This window comes from Falco cherrug, chromosome 2 (genome assembly GCF_023634085.1).
Source record: "Falco cherrug isolate bFalChe1 chromosome 2, bFalChe1.pri, whole genome shotgun sequence".
Taxonomy (NCBI): domain Eukaryota; kingdom Metazoa; phylum Chordata; class Aves; order Falconiformes; family Falconidae; genus Falco; species Falco cherrug.
Genome location: NC_073698.1, coordinates 96,660,446 through 96,686,781, shown reverse-complemented (window position 1 = coordinate 96,686,781; position 26,336 = coordinate 96,660,446). Strand labels below are relative to the sequence as shown.

Here is a 26,336-nt window from a genome sequence, read left to right as displayed (position 1 = left end):
TGGGTTGCAATTGAAATCAGAGTCAGTTCTTTGGTCTGGCTCATGGAGCAGCCTTGCCAGCAGGTGGGCAGCTGCACCAGGGGTGGCATCTGATAGGGAAGAAAGTGCTCTGGGGGGATGGTAATGTCTTCAAAATCTGATCTGGCATGGGACACGTCAGAACGAAATAGCATTCCCAAATAAATCTTGAAGCATCTCAGCTCGTGGTGGTGTTCTTTGTGGAGGCTCAGTAATTTGTATCATGTGGCTGTAGTGTTTTAACCAGGAATGAGACAACTGAGGCTGGGCTGCCTCCTGAAATGCACTGGGACTGGGGGAGCTCTCTTCCCAGCTCCTATTTGTGGGTCACCTTGGACATGGTTAGGTAAGTCACAGCTGAAATCGGTGTGGGAAGGCACTACACCTGTGTAGAAACACCCGTATGTGGAATGTGGTTTCTGAGGAAACTCAATTCATTCGGGACAGCTATTGAACGGTAGCTCTTTGTGGTAAGTGGCTGGGAGGCAAAAACACCTATTGTTTCTGGCCACAAGCAACACAAGGGTTTCCATGGCCCTGTGCTCCAAGGACAGGGCAAGTTCCTTCTTGCTGAAGGCAGCATGTTGGGCTGGTGTAGGCAGCTGCCTGCTGCTGTGCTTGCTAACTCTGTCCTGGGCAAAGGTGGTGGTGGGGAGCATGTCCGAGGGCTGCTCTGCTTCCTGTTCCTTGCTTCTGATCCTTAGCCTCAGCCATGGTGAGACAGCCTAAAATCCCCTGTGTATTTTGGCTCCTGCTGCTACTGTTAGAGTTTGCCCAGTCAGAGACTGCATTTTTCTTCAGTGTTACTGATGAATTAAGCCTTTTTTTGTATTTATGTTAAAGGTTAATTTCTTTAGCGCCTTACTTACGTAGCATGGTAATTTCCAAGATATTTGAAAGTAACCTATGCTGGAACCCCTGTTTATAGCTGATTTTCTAATGTGTGAAGCATTTTAGATGTTTCCAGATGATAAATACTGATTAAAAAAAAAAAAGTTTGATTATTCTTTAGAGGAGTTCTGATAAATCATGGCAAAAACTGAGTAAGAGAATGACATGAGGACTTAAATGCTGTCTAGCTATCAAAAAGTAGCGGAATATGCACAAAATAAGGGTGAGGGGAAAGTATCTGTGTAGCTTATATAATACACCGTAAATCCCAAGATCAACACTTTTATCTCAGACATCCAGATGTGCCCCAAGTTCCCCAAGGCACAGCAAGGAAAAAGAGTTCCAGAATATGAAAGCTTTATCATGTTAGTCTATTGTGAATTTAGCAGGCAGGAAGATAGATGATGTCATACCTCATACAACTTAATACCTCATTGTTGAAAGTGCATATCTTATCTATAAATGAAATTGCTGCTCCATCTTGCTCAAGCCTGTACACTTGGGCTGAGGTACAAGGAAAACCAGAGCAAACTGTGATGGTGAAATCCTGATTTGCTCAAGTTAATGACTGAACTCTTTAAGGGTACTATTACTTGATAATTTATTAGTATTTATTTGTTTTCACAGACTGAAGCAGAGCATTTTGCAAGTCTCTTTGTTTATTTTTATGTAAAATGCAACCTACAAGGTCATGGTATAGGAAAGGAGATACTCTGCTGTGTCATGACAGGGTAATATTCCAGTATGGCATCTTTTAAAAGAAGTGCTGTTGACTGTAGTGTAGGATTGCCGTTTGCTTCATTTGCAGACACTGGATGACTGGCAGGTGGGAGATCAAACCAACTAGTTACCTGATGCCATAGAAGGAGGAAGCAAAGAGCAATCCTACAGACTTTATAGGTCTTGGTGTGGTTGACAGCAAGGAAAAAGGTGATGGTGTAGATCTTTTGTGTAAGTTTTGTAAGGTGAGAATAGGCATTTAAGGTAGGATACGCTGCTTTGCTAATATTTAGGAATTTGGACAGATACCTGTATCATAGAATTCTGTCAGTAACTTGTCTGTCAAAATACTGATTCAATTTGCCGTTCCTAAGACATCTGAACAGTAATAGGTTGCTTTTATTACTACTTTTTCATCTTTTAGAGCCCCCCTGCCAGACATCCATAAGTTAAGCACATAGTTGTATTTTTTTGTTTTGTTTTCAAATTCTAGGTCAGTTCTTTTTCAGGGATACTTTTTGGGAGTCACTTCCTTTTATGATAAGACACTAGAAGCTGATAATGCAGTAACAGCAACTTTTTTGCATGGGAAAACTCCTGTTTTGCATGGGAAAAAATGCTGCAGTTCCATTTGCTGCTTCCAGAAAAATAGGCTGGCTTTTTTTTTGTTTTTAGGATTTGTCAGCACTTTTCTTGTAAAGGTAAGTAAGAAGGAGTACAAGGTCTTCAGGTACTCAGTGAACAAAGACAAAAACCACACAGCAAAGCCACAAACACAGTTTTGATGTTTTAGCTCATTGCACTGAGTTTCAGTAAGTTACAAACGTTTTTTTTAAAAAGAAAAGGTGATATCAGAAAAGAGCCTGTTAATTTCGGGTGTCTCAGTTGGAGTGAGTCATTTTAAAGGTGCCTAAAATCCCAAAACTGCTAAGTAATCTCCCTTTGAAAACAGAGAGCAATAAACATGTCTCAAAAGTCCATGTTCAAAAATGGAGACACCCAGAATCTCTCCTGACTTCTGAAGATCACAGCTGTAGCAATTAAAGGTCTGAGGACTTCTTTTAAATGTGCAAATAAGAGCACCTGACCACAACAGATGCTTTTTTTAATTATTTTTTTTTATTCTGTATAGCTTCAAGTCTTTAGTTTTTCCAGTGGTTGAATCCTTTGCTAGTAGCGCTCTCTTGTGGCTATTATTTTCATTAAATGACTTCAAAGAGATTTCAAAGATAGAAACATAATTTAGAGATTTCTGCCTTAAAACACATACAGTCTCTTTTGGATAAGCATTCCTAAATTAAATGTCCTAATACATATTTTAATGATGCAGGAAGGGCAGTCTAGACAAAAGCATTCCAAATTGCTTCCCGGGACATCTCAAAGAGGGCACATGTATTGAGCGTTCAGGTTTTTAACTGTTTTTTGTCTTTGTATTTTCGGTGAAGAGCCATATGCCTGAGGAAGCCACAGCCAGGTGGAGGAGAGACTGGGACAGACAGATGATGCTTTTCCTGTGGGGCTGTTTTCAGTGATGAGCAGGTTACTCCCCACAATTTTGGTTATTAAAACAAATGAAAAAAAGTTCTGGGAAACCTTTCCCAGTGAAACTGATATGTGTGTTCCTGGTGAAAGCTTTTCACCCTGAATCACTGTTTTCTAATTCCAGGAATGGGACTGGAGAAGGTGAGGTGTGTAACTCTTGACCTGTTGTCCTGTTCTGTTTTCAAATTAGAAAGCTTTTAGCTGGTGTTTTGTTTCTCAGTAAGGCGGTAAAGCCTTCTAGAAGCTCAGATTGTGGTGTGCAGGGGTTTCCTTTCAAGTAGGAACATACAGTTTCTTGTTCTAAGAAAGAGGCTATTAATGAGAAGTTTGGTACTACATAGAGTCAATACCATTGGGATGACAAATGCAGTGTCATAGCTTTATAAGCACGTCTGCATTAATACCAAGTGTGTGAAGTTGGCTGTAGGCCCCTTCTCCTTCTACACTGTAATGCAACAGCAAGTAGAGTAACGATCCCAGGTTATGTACTTAGTTGTACTTCCTCGGAGAGAGGCAGGTTTACACTTGCAGGAAGGCCTTGAGTGAGGTGGTCTTCACCCTCAAAGTCCATGACAGCGAATTCCTTATTATACAGTAGGCTGAAATGTTTGTGCATGGCATTTATCTGGTCATCCACCTTCTCTGATCTTTGGATCCTATGTATAAAATAAGAACAGTGATAATCGCAGTACTTCTAGGGATATTTTTAAAAATGCAAGGAGTCTTTTATAAATGCTTTCATAGCAATTATGTGACTGTTTATTTGCAGCTGTTTTCCAGCAGATGTGTTGCCATGCCCTACAGTCCTTGTAAGATGAGCTTGCTTTGTCTGTTTGCTGTTCTGGCTGCAGTGTAGCAGGACAGCTCATCAGTATCTGACTGCAGATTAAGACTGAAAAAAAGCTTTTTAAAGCCAAATTAAAAATGCTATTAGAAAACTGTATTTTGAGACTCAGGTTTTCCTTCTTTAAAATTAAGAAGATACTTGGTTTTTAACTTGTTTTTCTTTTCTTTTTTTTTTTTTACCACTGTGCCAGGTAATTCTAATACTTTTTCAGTCAGTGGATTCTATAGTATAGTACTCACTCTTTGCTATTTGTTGTTCTCTTACGCAAAATGAAGATGGACTTGCTGGTGGAAATTCAGGGAAAAATTCCTTTTTTCCACTTGATTTTACTTCTGTTTTGCCAAATGAGTCCTCAAGTATAGGATAGTATTTGTCAGCTGGACTTTGCATCCTCATTCACACAACAACAACTCCATGGTTTTTTAGACTCTTTCAGAAACAGCGTTAGAAAAATGTCCCATGAAATGAGAGGCTTTCTTTCTCTGAACTGAATGTGCATATGCACAAACGTGCATTTTTTAATGTTGCTAAGCAAGGCATCATGCTAGCTTACCTTTATTGAGACTTACTTCCAAAAAACCATCATTATATTAGCTTTAACATCTACTAGAAATCAATACTCTCACCTTTATATACAGTGCAATCATTTTTTGATAGAAAATTGCAGTCTGGCTGGGAAAGTTTTAGCCATATGCCATCTAACCTCCAGTGAGTTCACAGTGAAGCTGTTGGACTTCTTTGTAATTGTGTAATTTCCATATGCCGTCTTAACTAGATTTGTTATTAAAATCTAAATATGCCTGCATAAAATAAGACCACTTCTTGCCCTTTTGCCAACCTCCGCCTCCCTCCTGAAGTTTGAGGATTTCTGTAAATCCATGGTACTTCCAGCATTTCCTTTGCAACTGTAGGCGCATCCTCCTTTGACTTGTGAAAATCCATTAATTTCTTGTACAGAGGATGTAGGTCAGTCAGTGGGTAAGGATGCTGCAGTGCAACCAGCTTATTGTGACAATCAATCTGCTGTTTTATAGCACAGAACGTATAGACATTGTGTGTTTGGTGTGGTGGGTCCTTGAACCTGAGGAAGACCTGGTATTGGCATATAGGCCAGTATACTGGAAGAAAGTATATCCTCATTCTCCTGGGCTTATCCTTAAGGATACAGTAGAACTAATCTTTTTCGTTTCCCCCCAAAGAAACTCTGTGCAGCCTGTTACTGTATTCTTTACATCCTCAGGTATGATGATGGTCAGCAACCACAGCAAGTTTACATGTGCAGATCTGTCCAGCAGCAGGGGATTAATGGTGTGACTATGAAATAAAGCTTATTTTTTCAAAAGATTATTAAAATAAATTGTCCTTTGAACAAAATCCCCAGAATTTGTAACATCAGTCTCCCTGGGTGATGGAAGGACATACCTGCCGCTTTTCTCCATAGGCGTTGATTTCCAGTGCCTTCCAGAGTACTGAGATTATTTATTTCTGGGGATATCACAGGCTGCTTCTTTTGGGGGGAAAGTGCTGCTCCCTGAGAAGACTGGCTGGTTGGTTTTAATGTATAGGAGAAATATCTATAACTCTCAAATGCCGTTGACAGCCCATGAGATCTTAAGAGGCCCAGGTTGCTCTGCAGATTCTCTTTTGGCTTTGCTCCTTGAGCAGATTTGTCACCTCATAAGTGACATTAACTTCTTAACAATGCAGTGCTCCAGACTGATCTATTCACCTACATAGATGCTTAGAAGATTGCAAAAGGAAAAGATGGAACAGCTGGGAAAACAACCCCCACAACAGTATTGGTAGCCTTATCTCAGTGTATTTTCCATGTGCCATGTCAAGCACCACTTCAAATTAAAAATAAAAATCCCTTCTCCCTCCCCCTCCAGGAACAGTCCTCTGGTTCATTTTTTGGGCTTTGCTCAGCTTTTCCCTGCCAAGCTCCACAGGCAGTGTTCACTGGAGTCAGTCGGTGGAGTCGCTGGTATGAATAATCAAAACTGCTACGGCCTCTTAGCAGGGAGCAGTAACAAGGCTCCTTTGTGCGTCTAATTATATCCCCTAAGCTGGCACAGCGGCGCGGATTAGCACAGGGGGAGGACAGTCTGTCACCAAGGGCTGCAGGGTCCCGTGTTCTGCTCCGCCAGCATCGCCCGCTTTTGCCGGGGACAGAGCCCAAGCGGGTGCCACCCACACCCCACACGTGCCACCCCAGCGCTTCTCTGGCCTGGTCCCGCTCCCTGATGTGGAGGCTTGCCTGCCAGCTGGGAGCCATGCCTGGTCCGTGAGGATGGGGTCTGGGGAGGAGGCGCTGCCCGGCGCAGTGCCTGGGTAGGTACCTGGGGCCGTGCCAGCGTGGGGAGGCTCCCGCCAGGCGAGCCAGGAGGCAGGGCACCAGCACCTGACCAGCTCCAGCGTGCCCGCTCCAGCGGCTCCTCACCATCCACGGCCCATCGTTGGGATAAGCAAGTGCTTGGCGGTGCCTTTCTCTTGGCTTTTCTGTATCTTTAACTTGTCCGTGGAGGGCAGGAGGGAGCTGTGTGGGTTGTCTCAAATGTGTCTGATTAAAATTTCATAATAGGATTGTTGAAGCGGAGTCGGCAGGTGCGGAAGAGGGGAGGTGACTTTGAGAGGAGTATTCTGTGGTTTGCTTGCCAGTTTACCCTCTGTTTCTCACACAGACCTGGGTTCAGCACACTTCGTGTGGCTGACCAAAACCACTCATCTGCCAGCAATGCCATGCGCTGGGGCGGTTTGCCGTTGCTACTTTTTAATTTAAGAGGTCTGCAGCTGGTTTTCTTGGGCTGGTCTCTTTATCCCGGTATATGTCATTAGAACAAGTGGAGTAGCAGCATCAGTCTGTTAGTGAAACTTGAAGTGTCAAGGCCTGAGAATTTTGCAGTCTTGAGCTTTTATTGGTGTGAAAAGAAATTTCAGTGGAAAAAGTTTCCTATGCTGTGAGCAGTTTGCCAACTGAGGTTACACAAGGGTGCAAGGGGATTTTTACGGAACAGTGCAAGAGGAAACGAGTATGCTGATAAACATATGAAACCAAAATTGTTTTTTTATTGCTGTAAATCTATAAAGAAGGGACTGGGATTTCTCCTTGAGAAGGAGAGGAATATGAAGTAGTGAGCAAAACTTGGGGGGGGTGGGGGGAGACAATCTTTTAAATATACTTGTCTTATGCAGTTTGGGGGGGGGGGGGTGGGGTGTTTAAACAATAAATTGGGAACAGTAGAACAGTAGGATTTTTTTTCTCCCGGCCAGGCAGTCACTGCTTCCTGCTCTTCAAGAACATATGCTGTGAAGGTGGGGTGCCAGAGCAGCGTGGGCTCAGGCTGTGTTTCTGTCTCTATCTGCTTAGCGGTGACCAGACAGACAGAGCAGCCAGCTCCATTAGAGAAATCCATAATCTAGTGAGGCTAATGGAGCTGCCCTCCAGCATGAGCTGCTCAGATAGGAACTTCCCATTGTATTTGTGGGGCAGGATCCCAGAAGAGTTATGATCAATTTCTGTGGGTTACTGTAGGTTTATACTAAAGCATAATAATACATAGCAGAGCATTGGCACTTAAAACGTCACACATTTTTGCTGACCTCACTGAACTTTGAGTAAAACTACAAAATCTCAGACTTTCATTAGTTACTTGGAACTCATACGTAGTGTTCAGTGTGTCTCTTTCAGTGATTTTTTTTTTATATGAAAGACATCTTTTCTATTCTTTGAGGCTGTTTAAACTTCCCTGAGGAGCTCTATACCACCCTAACACCAGTGTTACAACCCGATTTTGTTTTCCAGCTGAAGAAGACTCAATCTGGAACATATAATGCGAACAGCCAAGTATTCACTGTTAGACAGAGCCATATTCATTGCTCTGGGTTTAAAAATAGTGATGTAGGCACAACTTGCATGTGGACGTAGTATTGTTATTTGTTGTGAGATTGTCTGTAGATATCTTGCCTCAGGATCTGTACCTTGGTTTATGTAGTAATTGTGCATGCATTAAACTATTCAGAGGGATGCTGATAGCCCCTGCAGCTTTATAACTCTTACAAGCTCTAGCAGCAGGAGTAACTATTTATGAATATTAGTTAGAGCTTTTTTCCCTCTATTTCATCATCCATGGTAACTGATCTGGCCTTGGAAAATTGTTGAGGTAGTTTCCGATTTCATTTCTTTGCATCCAAGCACATGTTTCAACTTGTGGTTTTTTAGTTTTATTTTTGCCAGATTGACTTTGTTGTAAAACTTGTTCTTGGTGATAATTAGGGTGACTAAGGACTTGAGATCTGAAAGGGTAGTGTGAGGTGGGCTGGAAGAGGAATAATCTATTGAAGATTTGTGGCGTTACTGCTGTGAAGTGATTCTGTTTTCAGTCTTGCTCGGAAAATAGCTTTTATTTCACTGTGAAGTGACTGAACGCAGCTTTCAAGTCTAATGATGTTAAATTGGGTGCATATTTTGGCACATTCAGTTTCTGCAAAATAAACCTAAAAGCCTGCAAGAAGATTATCCACTAAACAAAATGAGCTCTGCTCTGGGAATCCCAGAAATCAGAATTGTTTGCTCACTTTTAAACTTCTAGGTCTAAGTGGTTTTGAGTGTTTTAAGGCTGCCATACATCGGCTCAAAATAAGGCCTATAGTGTTCCCAGGGTATCCAAATCAAGAGCAACAGTGCTGTTGCAGCTTAGGTTAAGGGGGGTTAGGGTTTTTTACATTTTTGATCAGCATAAATTTACTGAAGACTTGAGTGTGTTTACATAGTAGTGGGACTGGAGTGGGTACTTCACCTGAACCAGCAGTTCAGGCCAGGAGCTGTGGGAGCTGCTGCCTCGGGGCCTGAGGCACAGGGGTGGCACAGGGGACAGCCACTTGTCAGTGTCAGCTGCTGTTTCTCTGGGGCAGGTGGCAGTCATGGGTGAGTCTTCGGCAGAGGTGTCACTGTTCTGATATCCTTGTATTCATTGCATTTCCTTTTCATGAACTGTCAGTCATAGTTTGTGTCTGTATTTCTGGAAGAGTCTCATGTTATTGAGAGGAATGAAGAAATTAAGCCTTCTGTTTTCAAGGTTCAGACATACCTCTCTGTTTCTCTGTGTGTGATGGAGGGAGGAAGGTTTGGGCAGGGTGGAGACAGGACAAGGCTGTGTGTCCTGTGCAGAGTAAAGGGACCCATCCTCTCCAGTCACAGCTGCTAATCTCTGCAATAAGAAGAGTATCACTGTCTCTGGATGACACCCATTCTTACCCATTCTTGCTTCTGTGGCCATCAGCTGGACGGTCTTGCTTAACCACTGTGTCCTTATCAGCACTGTCTTGTCGCACAGAGGATTGAAGTTGGGGTCCAGCTCTGTTTCTTTCAGGTGAAGCAGGATGTGGAGCCAGCCTCAGCAAGAGGAGCCAGCTTCTTTCATTTAGCTCACTGAAGCCCCCATCTCCCCACAGGGACAGAGTGGGGTGGCCTTGCCTTTCTCAGGGTAAGGTGCAGATCTGCAGCCCCACAGGCTGGTAAGAACCCTCACTGACAGCGGTGACAACGTTACACCTACCCATGCAGATCCCCTCTACTTCAATGAAGTCTCTACACAAAATGTTGGAGGAGATTGGGCCCTAATTAATACAGGCATAGGAGGAGAGGAGCTCATGCTCCAAGAAGTTGCTGAAAAATAGCTGCCCTTTACCAATGGAGAAATTGTAGATGAATACACAAATGTTTCAAATTGTACTGCTTCTTGTTATTGTGCTGTTACAGCTGCAGTCATCAGTTGGACGTTAAGAAGGGGATATAACTTGGAACTGAACAATTAGCTTCTCCGTGTGAAGCTTAAGCTGCCCCTGGGAGGTAAGGAGGGAGAGGTTACCTCAGAAGGTGATTGTGCAACTGCAACCACCTTATGCCTTTGGCTTCTAGCACGTTAAGGCAGCTGAAATTTCATGCCCAAATTATGAACTCTGTGATGTGCAAAAACTCTATTGTCTGTTTTAATCTGAAAACAGTTATGAAAATAAAAACCCTTTTTAAAAACAGCACCATATATCACAGAGTGATTTACAGTTGCATAGCTATGTCCAAATGTCACATTCAGTGTAAATTTTTACTTTTTTTTTTTTAACAGAGCATTTTTTCCTTTTAAATCTCTGTTGTCCTTCTGAGACCAAGATGCCTTGAGGGAAAGTTTCTGCATAAAAAGCTTATTCAGTTCTTTATTAACGTGGAAAATACTGTCTTTTTTTTTTTTATAGTATTGCAGTCGTGTTTTCTCTGTTATGGCTAAGCTGGAATAAATGGGTTCTGGATGCTGTGTGAAATGGCCAGTACTTACTCAGAAGATTACTTGACAATCCCAAGTGTTGTGAGAATAGGCTGAGAAGCAGTATTTGAATGCTTAACAAGTGCAAGCTCTTAAATTGATGAGCAAAAAGACTTCATGTGGGCCTGTTGAGTTGGTTCTACTTCCTATTACACTGTTTTTTCTGCCCAAAAAGGACTATATCATTGGTAATGGAGACCTGCGGTTTTGTTCTAAATGTGTATTTGATTAAATACCATTCTTGCAGTGCATCTGCTCTAGCCGTGCCTTTTTGTGAACAATTTTATCACATCATGTATCGCCAGGGTTGCATTATCCTGTGCATTTCAGTGCCACCACACCAGCACAGTTTCAACAGAGGTTTAGGAAAGGCTTTTGGGTAAGGAAGTCTAAATTGGCCCATGAGTTTGTCATTCTGTATGAATTCTCTTACTGGTCCTGTTGGCTGGTGGTATTTTCAGTATTCCTACTCTTAGGTCTTGCTGAACCCAAGTCACTTCTGCTGCTGTATTTGGGGAAGAAAATGCGATACAGCACTTAAAGGTTTCAGGAAATGGGAAAGCCAGAATTTGACTGTTCCTCTGATGTAGAAACAGTTGGAGGGTTGAGATAGAATACTGATGCAGAAATTCAAGAAACGGGAAACTGAGTTCACTGGTATGACGCTGTTGGTCTTGTAAATCAGGATGTCCATACCTCCTTTTTAGTGCAGTGGTGATCTCGGTATTACAGCTTCAGACTGGACAAGAGGTGATAGTAATCATTCCTTGAAGAAAACAGAAGCTGTTTGTGGCCAGTTTGCACTGGTTTTAGATAGGGAATAAGATGGTTTGTTGTTAGGGACTGGTAGCGCTGCATCCAGCGTTAACATAGTGTCTGTTTCTGAAGCTGGATGAATAGTTCCCACCTGAAGGAACGACAGGTACTGGCTTTAATTTTTATGCATGGAAGTTTATAGTTACGGTATTGTGAATCCAGAGGTGTTGAAAGCAAGATGTTTATGGAGCTCAAGATACCGCTTTTAAGGTCTACAGGCTGGAGGAAGCTTAATTGCCAGCACAGGGCATGTCAGGAGTAAACTGGGAGCTGGTGGACTGGAGTAGAGGGAGCTGAGAGAATCTGAGATTTCTTTTGAGAAAAGTACTTTTTTTTGTGATCTTGCCTATGTACTTCTGTAATGTCCTGTGAATTCTGATGGGACGAAAGGCAGATCCTTATCTTCCTGTGTTTTCTTCATTCATGTTGAAGGTCAGTCAATACACATCCTCACGCAGTGTGGGGTTATATTTTTTTTAGGCATACTCTGTTGATTATTCCTAGCTCATAGATAATGTGGGGGGGTTGCATGTAGATCTGTTGAAATTGGTAGGTTTTAGAAGGTTCAGCTCTGAAGCCTAATTTGAATTCAGGCCTGCAGGTTGTCCCTAAACCAAACAGATTGTGAAGGCTGTTTATCTAAACCATTAAATGATTCTCACAAGTCATTGATAGAGCTTTTAAACCTAGTCTAATCAACTAGCCAGGTACACTGGATTTAATACATATTCAGTGTTTTCCTACATGTTTTAACTTGATTATTAAGTGCGTACAGCACCATCTTCTATCATTGCAACTTTCCTTCTGACACTACAGTAGATCCACACAAAAAAATCTTGTCTGGCTGCCAGCAACACAGGTGGAAAAGACTGTGTAGGAACTGTCCCGCAAAGGGAGTGCGAGCTTGCCATGTCCTTCAGGAGGGGATGGTGAGAATAACCAACCCCAGATAAGTATGGGATGGGGGCTGGAGAGAGAAAAGAATCTGAAGACAAAGGCGGCGATGGGCCTCCAGGAGGAATTGTGCTGGTGACTCCCTGCAGGAAGATGGCTGAGCTGAGCCAAGAGCTTCCAGTGCAGAAGGTGAAGATATGAAAACTTGTTGCAAGGAGCTTCTGTATTTGCTGGGGATTAGGAATTGGGTGGGCTGCCGTTAGACCAGGCTGGTTCATCATTTCATGGTTACTCAGTTGTTAACAGCTTTCCTTAATTAAGATACAGTTTTCTTCAACTGATGTGTTTTCGATACATTTTAACCAGAAAAGATAATAGTTTGTGAATCACTCTAACTTACCAAATACTGAAGTTGATTAGGAGCCCAATCTTCATGTAGTTTTTTCCTGATCATCAAAATCATTTAAACTTTGAAAAGAGTTGATTATTCTAGGGGCAGTCAGTCATAGATTTGTCTTAGGATGACAAGGCTGCTAATGACTTTATTTGCTTGAAAATTTTATTCTTTAATTTCTATAAATGGGTTTCAGTGTTGCTTGAGACTACCAACTGTTCTTCTCTCAACTGTTCATTTTCTGTAGTTTGTGTGTCTGTGTATGTTATGTGCAGAGTCTTGGATGCCTGGGTTTTTTTGCCTGTGGCTGATCCACCTGTCGCTGAACAGAGGGATGTAAGGCAGCAGGGCTCAGCTGTCTGGGGTCAGAGAAGAGTTTTTTCATATACTGAGCTGATTAGTTTTCATCATTGGTTCATCCCATTCCAGTGAAGTATGTCACAGGGGATTTTCCCAAAAGAATAGATGCTAATATGCAAGGAGAGGTGGTTCTGACAAACAGATAGGGTATGTGCTGCTGTTAATGGAGAGAAGACGAGTCTTGAAACAAAAACTCTGGTGTGGCTGTGTGTTGCCAGTAGTGATTTGAATTTGTGTATCTCGACCCTCCTGTGTTTGTTTTGGAAAACAGTGCACAGCTGGCAAACTAACAATAACGTTGCTGCTGATTATTTCTGATCCTAGGAGCTTCACCTTAAATTCACTTTCCTAGGCTATTGAGCTGGTATACTAGTTTTTTAAATCTCATATAAGCAGTGTTTGATCAATTATGATGTGAAAGCATTTCTATTTAATTTTCAGCAGATACCCAATACAAAAATCTTCAAAAAATTTTCCTCAATATAAAACTCTATTCAAGCTTTTTTTTTTTGATTCAGGGAGTAAGCGTGGAAGCAAGGAGATGTTGTCTGTTGTTCTTATAAAGTTCACTATAGATCTGCATATGTAAAAGGCATTGCCTTAAAATACCTACCGTGATGATATTTACCAGTAATTTTTCAGGTTTATTGCTCACCATGAACACACATTTTTCACACATTTTTGGTTTAATCTCTATAAAAGCAAGGGTGTGAAGGTCCCCACACACGTAACTCAAAATTCTAAGTCCTGGTATTTCTGCCTCAGCTGGGAAGGCCCCCCTGTTAGCTTTTGAGCAGGGTTTGTGCAGTCACTGTATGGCTCACCCAAACAAAGCCTAAATTTACTGACCCTTTTTGAAAGGACATTAAGGCTGTCCTGGATAGACAGTCTGAATACTGGCATAGAGCATACTTTAGAAAAAGCATTTAAATTGCTGCTGTCTAGCCTCAGGGCAGCAGGAAGTTGAGGCATCCAAGGCAGAATCCGAGTGAAAGGCAGTAGGACAACCTTACAAAAAGGGAACAAAGCGCTTCAGACTGTGATGTTCTAGAAAGAAGCAGGGAGGTGAATTCAGAAGTGGACAGTGGGTCAGGTTTTAGCAGGGCTTTGGTGTATTGGGAAGACCAAAACCTGGTGGTTGAAGTACCAAACCATCCATCTGGACAGAGAAGTTGTGGGCATATTTTGAAAAGCCTAAAAAGTGACTTTGCTTATCATATGGATACATGTATATGTACATATCATATGTGTATTATCTATACATAAAAATACATGTGTATATGAGAGGGGTGTGCGTATATATACAACTTTTTTGATTCATCCTTACTGGTTATGAATGACAGAGTGAAGGCTTACTTCAAATTCTGTTGGGAGGAGGGGGTCCTTTAATATGGAATTGTTGCATGAAAATTTTCAGGAGGCTTTCTGTGATCTTCCTTCTCATGTTCTTTCGCACATACATGCCACCCCCCTCCCTTTCTCCTTTTTCAAACAAACAAGGAAGAAATACAGTGGGAGAGTAACTGTTCAGGAAAAGTGTTCAATCTCAAGTTTTGGATTCTTTGTCTTCCTTTTAATATCACTTTTACCCATTGCTTGGTTTTCTGTCACATCCAGAGATATAGACAGGTAAGTCAAGAGGCAGGACAACACAGAAAATGGCAAGGGGAAAGGAGGGAGGGGATGGTATTGCACTTAACCTAAAGCTTCCTTATAGCATTGGTAGCAACTGTTTGAGCATAGATTAGGATAACTCATGGATGTATTGAGTTACTAAGAGTGATACAAGAAGCTGTTCACATTCCCTATATAGTTTTGCCGCTGGACCTTAGTCTGTTGCCAAATTTTACCTGTCAGATAGATTTGCCAGGTGACTAACATAACATGAAGTAATTTGAATTCTACAAATATAGTTGCCTGAGAGAGAAAATCTCTTTGTGGAGGGCGATGACTCCCTCAGTACTCTGTAGAAAGGAATGTTGTTTGTCTATTTGAGGGGAGGGCAGGAACAAAGAAGGAAGAAATTTTCACCAAATAAGTGCTTATTCCGAAACAATACTTGATTTGTTCAGATAGCAATTTTATCTTTTTCATTTTTTAGAAAAAAAGTCATTCTGTTCTAATTTTGAGCTCCCAGGTTAGGCAGTTGGTTGAGGCCTTCACAGTCTGCAGGGGAAAATACATTGAACTATTTTTGGAATGAAAAATGGTGACATTGTTAATTTCTTCTTATTTGAGGCCTCTGTGGGTAGCTGCAGCTTCATGGTGGTTTTCAGCCTCCTTTTTATTTCTGCCAAGGATTCAGAAGACTAAAAAAATCCAAATAATGTTTTTCACAAATTAAGTGCTTTATTTACAGTGCCTGTTTGCATACCCATTTAATTGCACTATATGTCAGTCTTCTAGCATAGTTTAATTCATAGAGCACAAGATTGGTGAACTAAAAAAAAAACAACAGAGAGACATGGCTTGGAAGGACTTTTTTCCCCCCAATACATACAGATTTATAAAAATTTCATTAATGAGGTGTTAGTATGTCTGGCCTAGTGTTATTTTAAAGGGGGTGAGGTGAGAAAGCTGGGAACTATGAAGCCGTTTGGGATTTATAAGGGGTCAAGCAAGGGCACCTGTGCTGTCACTACAAATTCTTGAAATTTTCTCTACATGGTCTGAAAAACCATGGATGAGTGGCTTGCTGAGGAGATCCCAAAGACTGAACTCCTAGTCAACTTGCATGGCTGGTATGGGGCAACAGGGCAACACTATTTATAACTGGCCACTTAACGATGTCTGACAGGATTGTTTTTTTTTCCTGTAGGACAAACAACTGTGCCATGATTTGGTTTATTTGACTTTGGAAACAATCCGAGGGCACTTGTGAGCCGTACCATTCAGTACATGCAGTGGCTGAGCGTGCTTGTTTTGAGGATGCCAATGAATTGTGCATTTGACCTTTAAGCACATGTAGGTTTCCATTTTATCTCTGTGCCGCAGCCTTTCTGCATATCCATGGCGTGCAGGCAGGGCGATTTGGTAGCCATTTACCTTACACTGGGGAACTGGGACAAATTCCTGGTTATAGGCGAGGTTTAAAATAGCTGTAAGTAGTTTGGACCTCCTCCTGCAGCTGTGAAAATGTGAACTTGGGCTATTTTAAAAGCAAAGCGCCGGGGAGAGGCTTTACCTCACCACTGAAGTCTTGAGTTGCATCTTGGTGAACGGAGAGGAATTTTATTTTGATAGCTGCCATCCAGTTAAACTACATTGACTGGGTCCCAGATCTGGGGCTTGCAGGGAAGTTGTACCTTGAAACACGTGGGCTGTGCTGTGAAACAGTGGTCTGCAGCTTTGGGAACAAAAATGTTCTGTAGGAACTAAAGGGACTAAAAACTGAGTATATACATATTTTTTAATCTTTAATATGAATAATCACTACAACAGTGGTAACCCGGAGGGTTGGTCCTGACTGTGTGATAGTTCTTTGTGGATACAGCTCAGTTCTGACTGAGGCCACTGACGACGCCTTCCTTTTAAACTGGGAAACTTGGGAATTCTTGTCTAAGCCCGGGGTTTATTTCCTGCCGCCGCCGAACAGTAGGCAGCACTGCGCTTGCGGCGGGCCGTGGCGCGGCGCTGCCCGCAGCCGGCAGGGGGCGCTGGCGGCGCGGGCTGCAGTGGCGGGCACGCCTCGCGCCCAGTCCCCTTCCCGCCGCTGCCGGTGCCGCGGAGAGCCGGGGGGCGGCGTTCGCCGCTCGTCATGGCTGCTGCGTGCTGCCTGTGTCAGCGCAGGTGGAGCCCGGCCGTGCGCGGCTTGTGGCGAACCGGGAAGGAGTTTTCCTCCTCCCCCTCAAGGCGAGCTCAGCCATTTTGAGGAACTATTTAGATTTCAGCTGGAAAGTAATCGTGCAGCTCGGTAAATTTCGAGCGACATAAGGACGTGAAGTAACAGAAGACAGCCTTTAAAGAGGGAAATGGCTGGGCAGTCCCGGTTAAAATGTCCCATTAGGATGACTGTTCATTTCACATTTCCAAGGTTTTACCTGAAGAATCCCTGTAGGAACTGTTTGTTACCTTGTACTTGAGGTGGATCAGTGTGTCTGTGTGTGGGTATGTCACCACTGGTGGTATTAAAAAAACTCCTTTGAGCTACAGGGCCAGTAATGAGATGGGTGAGAGGGATGCAAAGCCAGTTTTCTGTTTCAGAAATACCATACAGCCTGTGTCGTGTGTAGCTGCCGCTGCTTGCAGTGAGAGACTTGCAGCCTTACACTGCTTAGGGGTGAGCCAGCAGTCAGGCCTTCCGTCTGTTGGTTCAGCAGAGGGCTGGAACGGAACATTAACAGCCAGATAAAACCTAGCAATTGCTTTCCACCTGGACACAGGTCCCTGGAACTGCCTGTCCTCCTTTAGCTTTGGGACTCCAAATAGAAAAGTCTGTATGATAGGGTTACAGCAAGGGTGCTCTTTGGTAGATGAGAATGACACAAATTATCTTGGGCGGTGGGGGGAATGAATACCCATGTCTGTTGTATCTGGGTCTGTTGTATCTGCAGGTCGTATATCTGAGTGGTACCTACAAGAATTCAGAATGAGCCTGAAAGCAGAGGAAATGGCTCATACTCATTGACACCGTTGTATGCTGAGATAGTTCCTTTACCTTATTCAATTTGCTCTCTACTTTTCATTTTTAAGGTATTTTTCTGACCTTTGTTATTGTTTACAGATAAATCTGCTTGCCCAGTTTCATTGTTTTTCTCCCTTGGTCAAAGAAATACATGTTTTCTCTTTGATTTTAGTTTTTTTTGGGGTGGAGGTTTTTTTTGTTTTATTTTCCTCTGTATCCAGTCAACCTCCTGAGTATTGCTGCAGCAATCTAAACCACTATCTTAACTCTATAGCCTGTGAAATTCAGAATGTCTTTCTTAATGACTTACAAGTAATAACTATAAAAGGACAGATTTATACTGAAAAACTGGATTGGAAATGTTCTATTGCTAAAGTATTTGCACACACATGTCATTGAGACCACTATCTAAGGGATTGCTTATAGTCAATAGAAATTGTTTTATTCTCTTTGTATCATATCTTCAAAGCTTATCAGCATTTTCCTTCCAGCAGCTTTTTAAAAGCACTGGTAGAAAGACACTCAGTGAAATGCTTTTATTAATGCTTTCATTAATGCTGGAGGTTTTCTGGGTTGTAGGTTCAGATGATCTCATTCTGTCACTCAGAATTAATACAGAGGTATTACATTAGAATACAAATGCTCAGCTTCCAGCATCTTAAGTTGCCTGCAAAGTATTCCTCTTTTGGGTCTTTTAATCTTTTCTGTCCAGTCCTTCTACCTATATGTGCCGAGCTTTGGGATCAATATTCACGCTGTGCTCCACTTATTAGAAAAAATTGTTTCTGGAAATGGAGGACATAGTAAGTGTAACTAAATGGTGAGAATGCAGCAGAAAGCATTGTTGGCTATGCACAATAAATTAATTTTTAGTCATGTTGTGGACTTCATTGAAAGCAGGTGTTTACATGATTCCACCTTTTAGGTATCCCACCAGTATTTTTGGGCTGCTCAGACTATTATGTCTTTAAAAAAAACCAACAAAATTAACCACAAACCACCTCTCAAAAATATGTGTCCACAAATACAAAAAAATGAAATAGAACTTGCAAGTTCTTGTCCACTTCACTTGCCTCATGTCACAACTCAGCCCAGTCTGTTCCTCCCCTTGCTTGGCTGCTCAGGAAGATGAAAGCAGTGGTGGATATTGTAGAACAGAAAATGCCATCTGAAAACGATGTTCATGTAGCAAGAAACTACCTTATGAAGATCTTGAGAAGTTCCATGAGGTACAGTACTGACTTTACAAGTGCATCCCATGTGTTCTTTCCCACTGATTGGATTCTTCCTACCATTTGTCAAGCCCATAGCAAACTGTCGCAGAAGCCCTCTTCCCACCCTTCATTTCCTTACACTCCAAGCATTGCTTGTATTGTGTTAGTTTTCTAGTCTTGTGTTTCCTTAGTGATGCATCGTAGAAAAGTAATTGTCTCATACTAGGTAAACGTTTTTGCTGAATTGATGCCTGGGAGGTCTATTGAACTTCCCTAAATAGATAACGTGTGGTTTGCTGAGCTGGTATCAGTACCGTTAGAGGTGAGCTGTGGGCGGAAAAAATCCTTCGATGTTCTGTGCAGCTGAACAGTGGAATGATTTTTGAAATTTTTTTTCCCTTTTTTTCTTTTCTTTTCTTTTCCATACCTGAACACAGGCCTGGAGCCCTTGGAATACACAAGGACTGTCTGTCTGGAGCCCATCATCGCATGGCTGAGCAGAATCTTTTGCACTTGTTTGCACTGAAAGTATTAGGGCTTCTCCACTCACTGTGAATTTCATATCCTACCATGAAAGGAGAACATAGTGATGCTTTGCTTAACTGTTTTCTCTTTTGTCATGCTGGGAAGAGTAGGGTTTTGTTTATGGAAACAATTACTTCTTTTTTTTGTGACAGTAATGATGCTCCACTTATTCGTGAAATTACAGCTTCCCTGTAGAATTATTTTCCTTTTTTAATCCTGCATGCAGAGTTTGGAAAGGCAATTAATCACTGAATTCATCAGATCTTCCTGAATATACTGCAAAAAGCCATGTACTCAAATTTAACCTGTTTGGAATACACTGGATTTATAATGAGCTTTTGTTTTGTTCTCTAAATCCAGTGGCTGTCTGATAACCCCAGTTTATAAAAAGGGGAAGTGAGTAAAAAAAATTTAGGACTGCCTTTAGAGTAGACATTGAAAATAGGGAACACTTTCTCAGCTTAGAAAATGATTTTTATAACAGACAAATTGCTTAACCTTGCAGTAATAAACTTTATAGAAGTATAAGTGAAATACATAAGTGCGTTTAAAAAAAACCTCAAGAGCTAAGGTCCTATCCTTTGTTTTAGACTGTGACTTGGAAGGACTGGATTTTTCTCACCTTATACCTTGTCTAAATTTTAAATTGCACTTCCTCTAGGATGAGCCGAAGAGAAGGGCAGGATGAATTGCCTTTTAAGAAGTTACTGCTTTGTTCCCCAGGTGACTGAGAGGGTCTGGACAAATGGCCTATGCTCAGCATCTGCTTGCTGAAACCAAAGTGGCTAAATTCCACTCAGAAGGCTTGTTTAACCTTGGGGGAGAATGCACTTCATGCATGCCATGCCAAGAGGTGTTACAAACAGAAAGTCCTTGGAAGGAAGTGCAAGCCGTTGTTACTAACTCTTGAGCAGAAGGAAAGGGCAGAGGAGTGTAGAAAGGTTTTGCAGAAAGGTTTGTGTAGTATGAAGCTCTAACTTTACTTTTTTTTTTTTTTTAAACTAAATTTACTCTTTTACTTCTTAGAGTGGATCTCTTCAGTTACATGAGGTGTAATGACCATATACATTTGCAGATGATATCTAAGTAGGTATTTGGGGACTGAGATGAATTGCTAGGCTAATTTTTAGGTGTATTCTTTAAAAAAAAAAAAGAAACAAAAAAACCTCAATACACTTTGCATACCTGGGGTGCCAAACATTCTAAGAGCTGAAGCAGAACTTCGCTGGAGTTATGATTAATAGTTATATCACTCTTACTAACTTGTACAAAACAATGTACGTGGCTTTATTCCTTCCTGTCATTAACTCTTCCCATAAGCACCTACTTACAGTAAAATCTTGCCAAAGCCTTACTGTACTGTTATCATGTAGAAGTCATAACTCTCAGTATTAGCTTTAACTATTAAAGCTCTAGATATTTGTCAGGTTCTTTAAAATTTGTTTGCCTGTCTCTGCCCCTCATAAAAACTACCTCACCCCCAAAATAACTACAGTGTTTTTAAAACCTAAAACACCCAAGCACAGACCTTGGAGAGAGAGTATTGGCGTTTCACTGCATCTTGAGCATTTTAAAGAAATGCGAGTGTCTTTTCAAACTGGCATGCATGTTAGAAAGTAGTTTCATTTGCTGTCATTTAAATTCATTATGCCTCTGACCTACCTGTATAACATTTGACTACGACCCTGGTAGATTTTTTGCTGCATATCACCTTAATGAACTGTTTGCATTAAACTAGTACACTCTTACCTTTCTTTTTCAGAAGAAATGACCTAGCCTGCAGGCCTCACTCCTGGCATGCAACCAAATTTACAGAAAGTCAACCTGAGACAGCCACGTCACACCTTTCCTCATCCAGTGCCTGCACTTCCTGGCACTCGCGCTATCATGCAAGGTGAGTCTCTGCTTAAGTTATGCTCATTAAGCTCAAACAGCAAGACGGTAACACTGTAGGTCATGTTGTCAAGTGTTTTGTAAAACCACAAATGCAGAATTGTTGTATTATATGTCTTTAGTATTGCCTGTCCTTTCAGTGTTTGAAGAGGGGGACATGGGAAGTTTGGCATATGGATGAGTGGATTTCAGAAACAGTATGTGATATGTGCGTGTGATTGAAAGGTAAGAAACTAGCTTTAAAGGCAGTCAGAAGGTTATGTTTCTTGCTCTGTATTTTTTTTCAGTGTCCCCTGGTAAAATCCTAAACCTTTATAAGTGAAAGGAAACAGTCGACATTAACATAATTAAAATGAAATAGTAAAGGAAAAAGAAATTGAAAAATACTGTTTCAGACTATTAAAAATACTTTTCCTAAAGGAAGGGTGTAGAATGTTTTACTGTTGGACTTTTAACTAATAAAACCAGTAATACCTTAAACTGTCTTTCTGTAATCTGATCTTCCCTACAGCTGTGCTCTTGCTTGTGTAGAGAGGTAATAAGACCAATGATTTTCAGTCCCTGTTTAAAGCAACTTAGTATTTGTTAGGTCTGTTTCAACACCAGGGGAGAAAGGTTGGCACCCATGCAGTTTTAGTAGTGAAACTTAAAACTTTTAGGTAGTGCCTGTTTGTGTCTGATTACAGGTTCTTGTTTGTTTCCTGCTTGTATGTGGCATTCTTCAGCATTTTCATGAGTTTGGGGGTTTTTGTTTGGTGTTTTTTGTTGTTTATTTTTGTTGCTTTTTTTCGTCTTGGTTCCCATTGGACCATAGTTACCCTGAGCATTAAAGAAAATTAGTCTGGTACACAATCCCAGTTTGGAAAGTAGGCTTGTGTTTTCTGTACTTACTCCTATACATTCTCCATCATTACTTCTTGATGTTAATTTATTGTGGTAGTTAGAAGAACATTCATACTTTAGGAGTTTCTTTTGTTTTTCATGTCATTTTTACAATCTTTTTGTATTGGTTTGTTTTCATTGGAAGCTCCCTACTGATTTTAAAATAACTTGCTGTCTGCCCTTGAATAAAGCATGACTGTTAACGTTTAGACAGAGGTTTTTTTTAAATGCATTTTGTAGTACTTCATTAGGAGAAGTTTTAGCTTATTCTGTTTCTCAAATCCTCGATTAGAATTGCTGCTGGTTTACACTGATTTAGAGAGTTTGTATTTAAATTTCATGTAGATATGCTGAATTAGATTGATAGATTTGAAGTCAATAGAAGTCTTCGTACATAGAAGCAAAACTGAGAAATTTCTAAAAACTTTATAGATTTCCTGGCTGCAATGCTAACTCAAGTATTTCTACTTTCTGTCTACTGAGTCTTCTGACTGAGCTCTAAATTGATATATGCTTCATGCTTTTCCTGTTGGTTGTCCTTGTACCTGGTGAAAGTGAAATACTACAAGACATATGTGTCAAAGTGTGATTTGATAGGAGCTGGGCAAATCACAATTCTTTAAAGAAGGAAAAAAAACACCAATTTGTTTCAAGGCCAGTTTGAAATGAGCTTTGGACAGGAAATTGTGGGTGTAAAGGAACAGGGGGAGGGGAATAGAGCAGTCTTCTCTCCCCACATATCAGAAGTAGCAGCAACTGCTGGTACACCTTAGTATTAATAAAAAGGGTAAATTCTGCTTTCTCACATGTTCCTGAAAGATTTAGTGGCTTGAGCACAGTTTAATACTAGGTTTCCCAGGGCACTGCCATTCTAACCCCTTGGATGCCTGTGCTGCCCATCTGAAAGATGATGTGTTTGGGACATCAGCTGGTCCTGGTGTCTGATGCCCAAGACAGTTTCAGTGGCCGAGCTGACTTCAGACTGCGGCTGCTAGAGGCCCAGCATTCCCAGATTTGGGATTTTAGGATTTGGGTATTTTAGGATCTCCGTTGCAGAGGGGGGGTTCTTTGGGCTTGCACATCTGCCAAAAGAGAAGGTGAGCAGCTTCAGAGATTCTCCACTTTCAAAGTACAATTCACAAAACTGAGAAGCACTGTGTACTCTGCCAGTTAAGCAAAAAGCTGAACAGGAGACAGCACTCAGCTGAAAATGGTATGCAAGGAGATAATAGACTTAGCCCAAGGAGGGGATATTTCTAGCCCAAGGATCCATCTTTGGCCTATTTGTGTAATTTCTTGTCCTTCCTTGAGCTAAGCATCTGAGATTTATGTTCACAGCCTAAAATCTCTTCTGAATGCGCCTGTCTACATTCTCTCTATGAGTGTGAAAGCCGTATCAATTGTGAAAAATGAAGAGTTCAATCAGGGGGCAGAACTGCTTTTGCTCTCTTCCAGGCAGGTTATACCTGGATTTTGTGTGTTGGCGTGGGTGGGGTGCAGCTGGACAAACAACCCTCTGAAAATTGTCCTTACTATCTAGGTAGATGCTAGATTATGCTATGGGTAATTTGGTTTGGGGTGTTGGGGGTTTTTTTTTGTTTGATTTTTTTTTGACAGCCTACTGAATTTGGACCTTTGAGAAGGCACATGGAGCTAGAGGAAGGCAGACAAACCAGAAGAGACTGTACTAGTGTAGATAGGAGAGAGCATAGTTACGGAGCCCAGCTTTCCACATCTGCTGCTATATGTGTATTTCTTATCATGTGACTTTCATTCAAAAACTGTAAGCTATCTTGGGAGCACACTGCCAGGTCTAGGTGCTTCTCAGGCAAGGACAGAGAGTTAGACCTTCTAAGCTTTTGGTGCCTTAATTTCCCTCTGTGAGTCTTCTGAGTTGTGGTGGTTGGGTTTGGTTGTCTTTTTTTCCACAGAAGTCATATGTTAACAACATGGACGCAGACCTTTTTCCTAGACCACCCTAGTCTAAGGCTGAGTGCACTTTTCTGTGAGGTATGGATATGAACTCTTAAGTTGCTGAAAGTTAGACTCTGCATTTTCCACTTTCTTCCCGTAGGATATACTATAATAGAAGATCTTTTTTGTGTGTTTTTTCATGCCCCTGGGTGTGCAGTTGAAACCAACAACCTCTTCTACTTCATTCTGGCCTTGTGGGTGTGAGGCAAATATGCTTTGAGAAGGCTGCTTAAACTGAGGGTTTGGGGCAATTAGGGTCAGGTACAGCTGGCCTGTAATCCCATGTGGTCTGAATGTGGTCTGATTTGCTGAGATGATGTCATTTTTAGGAGGGCCTGGCATCAGAAACTCATGCCCCAGGGTTGGGGGGTGCGGTGCATATTGGCCAAAGAAGCCAAGGATGATGTTTGTAGATTATTCCTGGACTTTACCTGCTAGACTTTGACCAGCTGTGTAGGTGCTTTTGTGAATCCACTCTAAAAAAGCCATTGAGAAGGATATTCTGGGATGGCAGACTCAAGCAGAGAAATGGCTTTTGAACTTTCTTCCCTGTCAGGGTTCATGGGAGGATTGCCCCATGGTTAAGGAGACAATGCTTTGCAGTAATACACCATCAGACACTTTCCTGTCCTTTCTTTGAAGGTTTTGCTGCATCTGCTGGGTTTCCATTAAGCATTTTCTAGTAGGGCTTTGACCTCTTATGCTCATGATTTGTGCTTCACATGTGATACCAGCAGATCTACAGGAGTCTTGTAAATTGTAAGTTGAGGCTTTGCTTTCCTGTGCAAGTGTCATCTTTATTTTAATCGATGCCACGTATCTCCTTAGTGCTGAAGAGGGGGAAGAATATCAGCAATTGATAACAATATCTGGCTTAAATTCTTCTTTAACGAGAGAGATCCTGATAATGACCAAGACATTTTCTACATGAACCGCAGTATCTGCCTAAGATGACAGTTAAGACCTTTTTAAGTATTCAGCAAGATGTTTTAAAGTGTTGAAAATAAAAGAATGAAACAACAAAAAACCCACAAGATGAGGCCAATGCTAGTGTAATTCGTTAATAAAATACTTTTAGAAAACAAGCACAAAGTATACCTTCTCTTTCTTAACATAAATAGCTTTTGACCATGTATAAAAAAAGTTACTAAGGCTATAGTTGCGTGGGTGGGGGTGGGTAAAGCAATTCTCATGTTAATACTGAATTCCAAAGAAGTGTTGAGTTGACCCATGCAATATTTTTGACAAAAAAAGATCTATATCACTCTGCATTTTTATGTGGACTAATCTAACTTCATTGCTAGCTTTCACAGGTTTTTTACCACAAAAGATTTCATAGATACTTCATATAATTATAGCTACAGGGAAGTGGAATAACTCTGGGATTTCTACCAAGGGGCTTTGCATGCAAGGGCAAGAATTTGAATTTGCTATATAAAAGCAGGAGGAGCTGCCAGTGAAGTTCAAACAGGGAGATGTGATGAGAATAATTGGAAAGACTGTCATCTCAGTATCAGTGTGTTGGATTGACAGGAGGTGTGTGCTATGAAAGACAGAGAAGAAAAGGAAAGAGAGAAAACAGAATGAAACTGGGTAGTAGAACAACAGAAGCAGCAAGATTTTGAAATTCTGTCCTAGGTAAATGATCCAGAGAAAGTACAGTGTCAAAGGTGATGTTTCTATAGAAGAAAGAATGGCAAAGAGCAGCTGGTGGCAGTAAGGATTCTTGAAAGAAGGTCAGAAGTTTAGTTTTAGCCATGCAGAGCTTACGTCGCTCTGACATCAGTGTTGTGGAACTGGGTGGAATTGAATGACATTGTTGTAAGGGTGTCAACCCGAGAGTGATTTGAAACCACATTGGTAAGGTGCATGTGGAGGCTCAGAAGTAAAACGGTGGCATTTGAGGCAAATGTTTTTAGTGAACCTCCATTTAGAAATGAAAATATTAAATGAATGGGCAGATTTGGATAAGCAGGACGGGGGAGTAACTTCATGGGCTGAAGTAAGTTTAGAGTGAGATTACAAAAGATGAACAGGGAAGTATGTGAGTTTAATAGCTGGAAGAATCGGGGTGCCTGGAAAATAAGCTGAAAAATAAATTTGTGTTTGCCCTGGGAAAAAAGGGAGCGAATATAGCTCAAAACAAATTTGTCTAAAAGCAATGTCAGCAAAATCAACAATTTACAAAGGGAAAGGGGACCCTTAAGGGGATAATGTGTACTACTTACTGGTAAACTTAAAACGGGAAGCTGAGTTTTTAAGATTCAAGCTTTGAATCAGTGGCAGAGTATAAAGTCCTGACTTTGTGTTCAAACTTACAATTTTATGAGCTTTTTTGTCTTGAGTAATTGCTATTGCAGATGGATCTTAACCAATGTTAGTAAAACTGGTTGCTGTATATTTACAATTATGTTGCGGCATTTTT

The 26,336-nt window shown here is 41.3% G+C and overlaps 1 protein-coding gene across 3 annotated transcripts in view; it reads left to right on the top strand.

The window, feature by feature from the left end:
• The window catches only part of SHROOM2 (shroom family member 2), a 128,098-nt gene that overhangs the window by 60,242 nt on the left and 41,520 nt on the right, over positions 1–26,336 (top strand). The window contains exons 1-2 of one of the 3 annotated variants that reach the window (XM_027798667.2): positions 18,537–18,652; positions 20,925–21,056. In XM_027798667.2, coding sequence (XP_027654468.2) covers positions 18,552–18,652; positions 20,925–21,056 — 233 coding nt within the window. In that variant the 5' untranslated portion in view covers positions 18,537–18,551. Of the gene's footprint in view, positions 1–18,536; positions 18,653–20,924; positions 21,057–26,336 lie in introns of those variants that run through there. The other 2 variants (XM_055702186.1, XM_055702185.1) reach the window with 2 other exon arrangements.